This window comes from Panthera pardus, unplaced genomic scaffold (assembly GCF_024362965.1).
Source record: "Panthera pardus isolate Hobbes unplaced genomic scaffold, ASM2436296v1 HiC_scaffold_21, whole genome shotgun sequence".
Lineage (NCBI taxonomy): Eukaryota > Metazoa > Chordata > Mammalia > Carnivora > Felidae > Panthera > Panthera pardus.
In genome coordinates this window covers 45,727,900-45,739,570 of record NW_026526777.1, presented here as the reverse complement: position 1 = coordinate 45,739,570, position 11,671 = coordinate 45,727,900, and the positions used below count along the sequence as shown (strand labels likewise).

General features: G+C 38.2%; 1 protein-coding gene across 5 annotated transcripts in view; it reads right to left on the bottom strand.

Moving 5' to 3' along the window:
- RNF2 (ring finger protein 2) overlaps positions 1–11,671 on the bottom strand; it is a 48,176-nt gene that overhangs the window by 5,215 nt on the left and 31,290 nt on the right. For all 5 annotated transcript variants that reach the window (XM_019427098.2, XM_019427091.2, XM_053909185.1 and 2 more), the window contains exons 2-4: positions 7,708–7,796; positions 3,625–3,785; positions 2,785–3,000 (exon numbers count right to left, since the gene is read on the bottom strand). In XM_019427098.2, coding sequence (XP_019282643.1) covers positions 2,785–3,000; positions 3,625–3,785; positions 7,708–7,794 — 464 coding nt within the window. In that variant the 5' untranslated portion in view covers positions 7,795–7,796. The remainder of the gene's footprint in view (positions 1–2,784; positions 3,001–3,624; positions 3,786–7,707; positions 7,797–11,671) is intronic.

Here is an 11,671-nt window from a genome sequence, read left to right as displayed (position 1 = left end):
AGCAGCTCCTTTTTAAAAAATGTTTACTTATTTTTGAGACAGAGAGAGAGCGTGAGCGGGGAAGGGGCAGAGAGAGAAAGAGAGAGAGAGAAGGAGACACAGAATCTGAAGCAGGCTCCAGGCTCTGAGCTGTCAACCCAGAGCCTGATGCGGGGCTCAAACTCATGAACCATGACTGAAGATCATGACCTGAGCCAAAGTCAGATGCTTAACTGAGTGAGCCACCCAGGTGCCCCATGAACAGCTACTTTAAGCCAACCATGGTTCTATGCACTGGAGTAATAAGAATCAATAATACTGACAGTCTCTACCCTCTAAGGGCTTATATTATTCTAGTGCAATTGGTAACACACAAATGTCAGAGAATAAGAGCTGTAGGGAAAAATCAAGAAGGGAGGGTAAAAAGGTATGGAGTGCTGAAGTAGAAGATAGGAACTTAGCAACCTGAAGAAAGTGAGAGAGAGTGCCATGTGGATTATCTGGAAAAGGGTTCTTTACAGAGCACAAAAGCCTTGAGACAAAAGCATGCTGGGGAAGTCTGAAGAACAGCAAGGAAGCTGTAAAAAGCTACGAACAAATGAAAGGAACTCTTGTCATGTCCTCACACCACTAGAAACGTTCAAGCAAAATCAAAGGACTACCTATAAAAATTTTGCAAAGGGGATTCTTTCTCCTGCTAAAAGACTAAAATGAACAACTATTAAAATCCCTCAAAGTCTTAGAAATTTATATAACTCTTTTAAAATATATGCATTCAGGGCGCCTGGGTGGCTCAGTCGGTTGAGTGGCCGGCTTTGGCTCAGGTCATGATCTCACAGTCTGTGAGTTCGAGCCCCGCGTCGGGCTCTGTGCTGACCGCTCAGAGCCTGAAGCCTGTTTCAGATTCTGTGTCTCCCTCTCTCTGCCCCTCCCCCGTTCATGCTCTGTCTCTCTCTGTCTCAAAAATAAATAAACGTTAAAAAAAAAATAAAATAAAATATATGCATTCAGCATTTTATTTTACTTTGTTAATCAGAGCTGTAGGCCAGTTTAATACAGTTAGAATGCAGCACATCTTCTTCAGAACGACTTCTAAAACTTTAAAAATAGCTATGCTTGAACCTCAATCAAAAATTCTGATTTACTTCGTTTGGGATGGTACCAGAGGCCCTAGAATTTTAAAACTTTCCGTGATTCTGAAGTTTAACCTAGGTAAGAAACATCAGACTGGGACAGGACTTTATTGGCATCTCCTACTTTGGAAAATGAGGACTCCCACTGAGGCCTAAATACATGAGAAAGTATCAGAAAGGACCATGGAGGAAAGGAAGGGGGAAAAAAAACAGTTAGTTACAAACAGAGAGGGAGGGAGGCAAACCATTAAGAGACTCTTAAATACAGAGAACAAACTGAGGTTGATGGGGGGCGGGGGGTGATGGGCATTGAGGAGGGCACTTGTTGGGATGACAACTGGGTGTTGTATTTAAAGAGATGAACCACAGGAATCTACCCCAAACACCAGGAGCACACTTTACACACTGTATGTTAGCAATTTGACAGTAAGTTATATTTAAAATAAAAAAAAAAAGTGTCAGGAAACAAAAATGAGGGTAAGAAAGTATCCAAATAATGCAGGGTGTTGGAAGCCATCATCATGGTCTTTTAGCCTGAAAGTGAATACAATATAGATATTAGAGACTTCAGAGCAAAGGAAAACCATGATCTGACTTTCAATTTAACAGAATCACTCTGGCTGCTGTGCTGAGAATGGACTTTGTAAAGATAAGCAGGGAAAGTAGAAAGACCAATTAGGAGGCTATTTTAATACTCAAATGAAAGATGGTGGTGGCCTAGACCAATTTGGATACATTATGGAAAAAGTTAAGACTTAACTTTCAGTCTGTTCACAGACTGAAATGCACAACGTGAGAAAAAAAGAAAAGAGAAATGTTAAGGCTGACTCCCAAAGTTTTTGGCTAAAGCAAGTGGAATGACAAGGTTGCCATCAACTGAAATGATCAAGAATGAAGAAAAGTAGGGGGTATGAATAAAACGTTCAGTATGGGGGGCCTCGGTGGCTCAGTCAGTTAAGCGTCCAACTCTTGATTTTCGCTCAGGTCATGACCTCATAGTTCATGAGTTCAAGCCCTACATGAGGGCTCTGCACTGACAGCACAAAGACTGCTTAGGACTCTCTCTCTTCCTCTCTCTCAAAATAAATAAATAAACTTTAAAAAATTAAAAGTTCAGTATTGGACATGTTAAATTTGAGTTAAGGAATAGCTAATTCATACAAAAGGAACCAGGAGATTATCGTCTCCCAGAAGCCAGGTGAAGAAAACTATTCAAAAGGAAATTTACTGTGTCAAATACTGTTAAATAAGATGGAAAAATGAGGTCTGAGAATCAGCAATTAGATTTTGCAATGTGGAGGTCACTGGAAAATTTGATGAGGGGATACGGGGGTAGGGGAGGGTGTGATAAAAGTCTGACTACAGGGGGTTCAGAATAGAATGCGAGAAGAACTGGAGACCATGAACACAGACAACTTTTTAAGCAGTTGTGCTATAGAAATAAGAGGAGAAAAGGAATGGTAAGTGGAGGGAGAAGTGGATACAAGAGAGAATAGAATGGAATACCCTATTACAAATGAAAGTGTATATTACATGGAAAGGTAACCATGCAGAACCACTATTTACAATTGTATTTTATCTTTTCCAAAGTGGAGGCTATTAAGTAAATTCAATATTTTAATAAAAGTATTCAGAAAAACGGCCACCATCTCTGGCTTCCTTTTCCATATACCTGTTCATGGCCTGTATCTTCAGTCCTTCCTCAATGCTGTGACTGAGTGCTTGCTGGTTATTGTGCTTGTTGATCCTGGCTAATACCCTCTCTTGATGAGCTTCATACTCATCACGACTTGGATAAATTTTGCTGATGAGTGCATCAAAGTTTGGGTCTGGCCTTAGTGATCTTTTAGAAACTAGCTTTTTCCGACAGGTAGGGCATTCTTTATTGCTAAATAAAAAGAGGGGAAAGAAAATGTAAGCAATGTCAGTATCTTTGGGCTAACGACAAAAATATCCAATTTCTGGATAGTTATGTTTATTCCAATACCTTTATTAAGTCACAGAAATTTAACCTGAATTTCTTTGCGGGTAAGCAAGATTTTGGAAACTTGAGACATTCAACAGAACTTGTTAACAAAGAAAAATGTGAATACTCCCCAATGATAATTTATATACAATCATCTTAGAAATAAAAATCTATTTCTTGTTAATATAAATTCCCCGATATCCATGCCACAAGGAAAAGCTACCCACTAATACATATTAATTTATGTATCAATCCTTTTATTAAAATAGCATTCATAAGGATATTATTTTATATAATTCAAAAGTAGAAAAACCATGGTTTCATGCTTTGTAATTTCCTCAAAACAAATACTCATGCTTTTATAAAGCTTTTAAAATTGTGTAAAATCAACTGTTTCAAAACAAAGATTCTCCAATAATTAAAACTTAGACTTTAGAAGAATTTCTAGTTCTCAAATGAATACCTATTAGAGAATGTATTTCTCAATACCCATAAAGCACCATCCTGGTATAATTTAAGTACCTAGTATAACTCATTTCAACGTACCCACTTCTGAGGGCTGTGATAATGCAGTCTGCACAAAAACGATGTAAACACTCCTTTGTAGTCATGGTGTTCTTCAACATATCCAAACAAATTGGGCACATTAATTCACTGTGTAGACTTCGGGGTGAAACCACAATTTCCAAGCCATCTGTTATTGCCTCCTGTAGAAGAGTCACTTTAAAATTAAATGCTACCTATTTTATTATGGACAAGTTCAAACATGCAAAAGCACTAAATATGACCAAAATGAACATTTATATACCCATGACCCGGCTACCACCACTGTCAACTCACAGCCAACCTTGTTTTACCATAATTTCCCCCCAAATCCCCTCAACCCCCCACCACTGTTATAATATCCATGCTCTTATTTTAATGGCTAAAAATAATATATTAATGTGTTTAAAAGATAAGTAATGGTAAATCATCTTGGCCTAACAAAAAAAGCATTGAATTTGGAATCAGATGCCTTCGGTTCCAGTTCTAGACCTATTAATGTGACTCTAAATAATAATTTAACATTGTTTTGTTACCTGCAAAATGAGGAAGCTAAGGCTAAATAAAATTTAATCCTTTTATCTTCACAAATTGCACCATTCTGTTAACAAACTACATTATTTCACACCATCCATTAAAAGATTTTAAGATTCCAATACAAACATTCTCTAATTTATATACATGTTCACAGTAATGTGTAAGTACATTCACATTATTGTATAACCAATTTCCAGAATCCTTTTCATCTTCTAAAACTGAAATTCTGTACCCATTAAACAACTCATTTCCTTCTCCTCCCCTCAGCTTTTGGCAACCACCATTCTACTTTCTGTTTTTATGAAATTTGGCTACTTTAAATACCTCATATAAGTGGAATTGTGACTGGCTTAGTTCTAAACTTTTTAAGACTAAATATTTTGTTGTATCTGTTGATATATTCTTGAATCATAGTTTTGCCCTTTATTATTGAACCCTGCTTAATTTTAAAGTGGTCTATAGATTTTATTTATTTTTTTTTTTTTGAGACAGAGAGAGACAGAGCATGAACAGGGGAGGGGCAGAGAGAGAGCGAGACACAGAATCTGAAACAGGCTCCAGGCTCTGAGCGGTCAGCACAGAGCCCGACGCGGGGCTCGAACTCACAGACCGTGAGATCATGACCTGAGCCGAAGTCGGACGCTTAACCGACCAAGCCACCCAGGCACCCCAAGTGGTCTATAGATTTTAAAATCACTTCTTGAGGGGCGCCTGGGTGGCTCAGTCAGTTAAGCATCCAACTTCGGCTAAGGTCATGATCTCACAGTTCATGAGTTGGAGCTGTGCGTCAGGCTCTGTGCTGACAGCTCAGAGCCTGGAGCCTGCTTCAGATTCTGTGTCTCCCTCTCTCTCTGCCCCTCCCCTGCTCATGCTCTTTCTCTCAAAAATAAATAAACATTAAAAAAAAATTTTAAGTCACTTCTTGAACCTTAAGTCTTGATCCATAAAAGTAGTTTTATACAAAGTGCTCAGGTTCTCAGGTTAATCTACAAACTAATTTAATCCATAGTACCGGTACTAGTATTTCTAACTGTCACGTGTAAAAATGTTCCAATGCAAAAATGCATTTGGAGGTCCAATGTAGAATTCCAGAACACATCTCCCAGCTGCAGAGACATCAGTGACTTCTTTCTTCATCACCACCACCACTACCCACCCTTCCCACAAGGTGGCACTGAGTACAAATTTACCTAGCTCTAAAGTCACAACCAGGCACTCCTATGGACTGAGGAAAGATATCCAGTAGGTGGCTACTGAAGAGGAAGGTCAGAAAGAAATAAAGAGCTTTCTATGTTATTGACACTTTGTTTCCACTAGTTCTCCATACATATGTTTTCTCTACAGGGCCAAAGAATGATGACCCTACAAGGAAAAACAAAAACTACAGATATTGTCCATAAAGGACTCAAGTAAAATGCATTTACAGTAACTACCACTATTTTTGAGTGTCTTAGTATGTTTCAACCTCTCTATAGCACTTTCAGTATTTTCTTTTACTTAATTTAATACACACACAAACTTCTGATGAAGAAACATCACTCCAAGTATGCTGACTCAGCTAGTAACCAAGTTTGTCCTCTTCCTCCTTAGAACTTGCCTAGTAAAATCCCAGCCCTGTACTCAACCACCCATGTTCTCCATGTCTGTACCAGTGCAGGTGTGTAGCACTGTGGGAGAAAAGGGGGGAATCATACAACCAGACTAGTATCACTAAATTTCACGTTTCAAATGGGTGTTCAACACAGCTCAGCAATTCTCTCGTAACAAACTTGTTTTTTCTATGTGATCTTATACCTTTTCTTCTATCTGCAGAACTTCCTACACCTGAACACTGAAAAGCTTATCTTACCTCAAATTTCATTGAGAGCTCTCTCATTTTCTCTCTGTGACATCTTTCTTTTTAAATTATTTTTAATGTTTATTTATTTTGAGAGAGAGAGAGAGAGAGAGAGAGAGAGAGAGAGAGAATGAATGAATGAACGAATGAACGAGCATGGGAGGGGCAGAGAGAGACAAAGAATCCGAAGCAAGCTCTAGGCTCTGAGCTGTCAGCACACAGCCCAATGCAGGGCTCAAACTCAAGAACTGTGAGATCATGACCTGAGCTGAAGTCAGAGGCTTAACTGACTGAGCCACCCAAGCACTCCTCTACGACATCTTTTTAAATCATCATCATCTTTCTTGCTAAAAGGAGAAAACATGCCTCTTTCTATCAAAGGGACATTCCTTCCTACCTTTTCAAGTATATTCTTTTGATTATTTTATTTGCTCTCAGGCTTCAGCATGAGAAGCTCTCAGGCTTCCACTAAACCAGCCTAGAGTAGCATCTGCATGGGGTTACTATCTATAGTGAAATATGAATGATACACCTTAGAGCAGTGTGGAGCCGGGGCGGCGGGGGGGATATCATTGGTACACCTCTATCTCCCATCTTACAAACAAAACAAAATTTTAAACTTCCCAGTTCCATGTTCCCCTCCAGTTTTTACTCCATTTCTTTGCTTCTCTGCACAGCCAAACTTCTCTGAAAAATTGCCTATATATTTTCACTTTTTTCCCCTTCAACACAGTACAATCTATTTAAGTGAACTTACTCCTGTCAAGGTCATGAAGTATACATTGCCACATTCAAAGTACACTTTTGTAATCCTCATTTTACCCATCCTCTAGGTAGTACTGAACACAGTAGCTACATCCTCCTTGACACAACTCCTCTTAGATTTTGATCCCCTATTTTTCTCCTATTTTTCTTTACTTTGGCTGTTTCTTTCAGTTTCCTTTGCTGGCTTCTTTTCCATTACTTCATTTCTAAATGTTGAATCTCCCCTGGATGAAGTTCTGGGGCCCTTCTGATCATCTCTCTCCAGGTTTCCAGATTATCTTATCCATTCTCACTGCTTAAAATTTGCTGACCACACCCGAAATCTTACAGTTAGGCCAGACTCCTAGTTAGCATCTATGCCTGCCTGACTTACAGGCATTTCAAAATGAGTTCAATTTTAAGTATGTTTATCTCCTTCAAACCTGGAACCCCCCCAGTCTTTCCCCTATTCACCTTTTTTTTAAAGATTTTATTTTTAAGTAATCTCTACACCCAACATGGCGCTCGAACCCACAACCTAGAGATCAAGAGTCACATGCTCTACTGACTGAGCCAGCCAGGTGCCCCCCAACTTCACCTCCTTGATCTCCCTTAATGCCCCCTCCCATGATTATCTGTTACCTCACTGAGGACTTTCCCCATTTACACAACTTCTAAAATGTACAATTCTATGGATATTTGTTTAATGTCTATAAACTCCATAAGCTGGTGCCACAACTATTTTATTCACCACTTCACCTAGTGCCTAGCTTAGGACCTGGTACAGACTACGCACTTGAATTATTTGTTTAATCAATGAATGAAGTGTAAACCAAACATACCCAAGTCAACTGCTTGCATATAAATTCATTATTACCGTTATGTTCTTTTAAGTATTCATTTTCTAAAAATGTATACCAGTTTACAGATGTGTCATATTTCCCCCTAGTTACCTTAATCTACATTACCTGAGGTGTTCGTTGTAATTCATATAAACTGAGTTCCCATGTTTTGCTTAATGGTTGAGTTCCGTTTGTCTGCACAGCCTGAGACATTGCTAGGAATAAAAAGGAAAGAAAAACAATTTCAGTATCTGAAGGGGAAGTAAATCTCAAAACTGATTTTTTGGAATTGTGAATCCTAAGAACAATCAAAATAGAAATTACACACTGGCTCCTCAAAAATTAAAAAGAAGAAAAGCTCAAGAATCTTTTCATTTAAAAATACAAGCTACTTGAGAGCAAGAGACTACACTGAACTCTAAATACTCTACAGGTGGCATAAAAAGCTTAAAATTATTACTGAATGTACAGAAAACTGTCTTAATCCTAAACAATAACTAAGTTTCTAAACATTTAGTTCTATGATTTAGAACTGAATAAAGAAAATGTAATAGTCTTCAGCATGGTCAATTCTTGCCCGACACAGCAAAATCTACTTTATAGTACTTTAAACTCGTGCTCATTCTGCCTCTACTTTCACAGTTCCACTCATGAAAAATCCTCCACCTGATATAGTAAGTCAGCTTATAATGTTCAGAAAGCTCTTCCTAACGCTGAGCCTTAAAATGCTACCTATTCATTCTATAGCTGCCCTCTGGAGACACAATGATTAAGACTAATAATTTTTCTACATGACAGCCTTTCAAATATTTGGGTACTGTTATCATATCCCACCTGATTTTTCTTTCCTTTTGGCTAAATATTCTAGTTCCTCCTACTGCTCACCATTTGCATTATTTCAAGGTCTCCTCACCACCTTGACATTAATTCTGCCTCTCTCCTCTGGTTACGAATAAACTTAACGTTAAGGCCAATTTCTGTGCTTGTCTTTGAGTAGGGGAATGGGATCTAGGATACATCTGAGGAAGATGGTCTTAGAAAACTAACTCCTCTCCAAAACAGGCAAAAGAAGGGGCTCCAGGCATTAACATTTTTAGTAGGTATCTATTATTAGCCAACCTGAACTGCTCTACGTCCTTGCCTCAGAATTCACAGCCTAAAAAGAAGGAAATCATGTAAATAAGTAAACTACAATCTGACAAGATAAATTCTAAGCAGCAGAATCAAAAAAACAATATGGAATTTCAGAAAAGAATCAAGGAATTTGAGGAGTAAGGGAAGGCTTCAGCAGAGATGGAGTAAGCTTTAAAAAATAAGAGATTACTACACCAAGATGGGAATAGAAAAGAAAGAGGGTTCCGGACAAAATAGAACACCATGTATGAAGACAGGCATGAAAACAGAATACGCCTGTACTCAGGAGCTACTGGAAGTTTCAAATGAGTGATGCAATCAAATAGTTTCACAGAAACTCAAGTAATAGTTGCAGAAGGTAGAGGAACAAAGAGCAATTAGCAGTAAGAAAAGTGAGGACGCTGTTTCAAAAACCTGGTTAACTATCTGAACCAAAGCAGTTAAGCATGGACATAGAGACAAAATTAGATGGACTTAGTGATACATTCGACATTGATGTAAGAGAGGAGGATCCAATATGACTTTGGGAAAACAACTATCCTTTAAGGAGATGGAGAACACAGAAGGAAGGTGTGGATGCCTGCATGGCTCAGTCAGTCAAGTGACTCTTGATTTCGGCTCAGGTCATGATCTCCTGGTTTGTGAGTTCAAGCTCTGCGTTGCAGAGCTTGCTTGGGATTCTCTCTCCCTCTCAATTTTAATAAATAAAGTTTATTAAAGCAAATAAATTTCAATAAATAAAACTTATTAAAATAAATTTTAATAAATAAAATTAAAAGAAAAAAGAAGAGAACAAGTGGAATGGCTACAAATACTGAGTTGCAGTTATTTATGGCTCACTGAGGTAGAGTGGTTCATTAGAAAAATCCCACACCTGCTTGAAGACACAACCTGCATATTTAAATCATATATTCTATATTGGCATGCAGACAATGAAGGACATGACCTATTTGTATCCAGGAAGCTGAACTTCCCACTTCCAGCAAATACCATTTAAACAGCTATCAAGAACTCACCCAATCGGCAATTAGCTCCACTTTGCTTTAAGAAGCAAAAGCACTTAATCGAAATTTAAACTATATTTAACCACTAAAATTCTACATACCTGCCTCTTTTTAACAAAAAACCACACTCCACATGAAGTTTCTCCCTTGCCCAAGCAAAAATTTGAAATAAATTATGTTCAAACCTCTCATATGAGCAAGCTGTGACTTTTGTTTACTATTTCAAGGCTGCCCACTCAGTCTACCTCCAGTATTCTCACTTATTTTATTTACCAGAATTGGTGGGCTCCCAAACAAGCAAACGTTCCTTGAGCCTTTTGTTTCCTTGTAGATATATGTGCCATTATCTCTACCATAAATCCTACTACAACATAATGAATGTCTCAGAAAACTAAAATTACTCAGGAGGAATTTCTAAGAATTCCAAATCCTAATCCCATCTCCCAACCTGTAACTGCTAACCTAGGGCCAAAGCTCTCCCAGCAAATTAACGGGAACCATCAAAAAAAATAAAAGCCTTCTGCTGAAAGCTCAGTTGTAGAGATAGCAGTTCTCCTCCATATAACCAAATTGTATCTGATTTAGATATTTGTATTTCTTTGGCAAGCAAGATTCAGGAAGTAATTCACAAGTTAGTTGTAGTTGCAGAATTTCCTGGTATTTGGAAAAACTAGGATCTCCATGGCCTTGAAAAGTTTTCCAGTCTGTGTATATCTATCTGTATTACACAGCATATGTTCTCTCTGGTATCTAGGGTCTTAAATGCTACCGCAGGGATGCTATCTTACCAGATAATGCAGCAAGTAAACCTGAGACCAAAAAAAGGATACAATCGTGCTGATCATCAAAACCACCATTTCAATTCTTAAGAACTTATCAGCGCTGTAGATCTGAGTTATATTTAGTGGCCTCTCCTGTCACCTGGCCAAGAAGGGCCAACAGGGACCTAAGAATTAAAAATTCCATTTTCGGGGGCCTCGAGATACAATTGACACACACAGAGAGGAAGCATATACATATACATGGTCTGAAGGACACGATCCATATGTATAACAGGAAGCTCAAATCTCCACTTTTGGCAGTCACTGGACGGATAAGCTCTAGAGAATTAGCTCCTCTTGCTTTAGGTCAATATACTGTGTCATTTAAATTTAATCTAAAGTCTCTACCCTTCCCCCAAAACACATATAACCCTTCTTTTACTTTCATTTGGTGAGAAGCTGCATTTTTGTCTTGATGTTCTCCCTTGCCCAAGCCAAGAATATGAAATATACTTAGTTTTTGTTTTTCAGATGAGAATGAATTGTGATTTTAATGAACATTATTTGGGAATTATCTATGTTCAGATACTACTAATACATAGAGTAAATAAGAATGGATCACCTAGGAATAATTATAAACTGGAAAGACAGAGCACAGAGATTAATCCAGTGAAGATGAGAAACGAGGTGTCAGAAAAAATAACCTTAGGGATTCTTTCCAGCAACAGGAATGTGCTACCTAGACTACTGCCTGATGATCCTTGCAGGACAACAGAAAAAGATCTAGGTCTACCTGGCCCAACCCCCAATTATCACACCTAAATTATACTTCTGAATAAGAGATTCCCCAACAGAAATGTTTCCTGCACAAAGTAGGCTCTCACTTTTGTGAAGAGAATATACAAATGAAAAGTTATTATTAGCTACGACAAGATAACTTGGCAAAAACAGAAACTCAATCTGATAAAAGACCTAGTTACAGGCAGATTTTGAAAGCTTGCAGCATCACTAACCAATGGGGAAGAAATATCAACACAATATTTAGATGTTCTTTTAGAGACTACAAATACCTGGCACTTCCATGCTGACTTTGCACATGTTCACATTTATGGCAGGCAGATCATGCAATCCTTTCACAGAGGCTCAATGTGGTTTCAAAAGCTTTTAAACACAGCGCCTTCAAGAGTGACT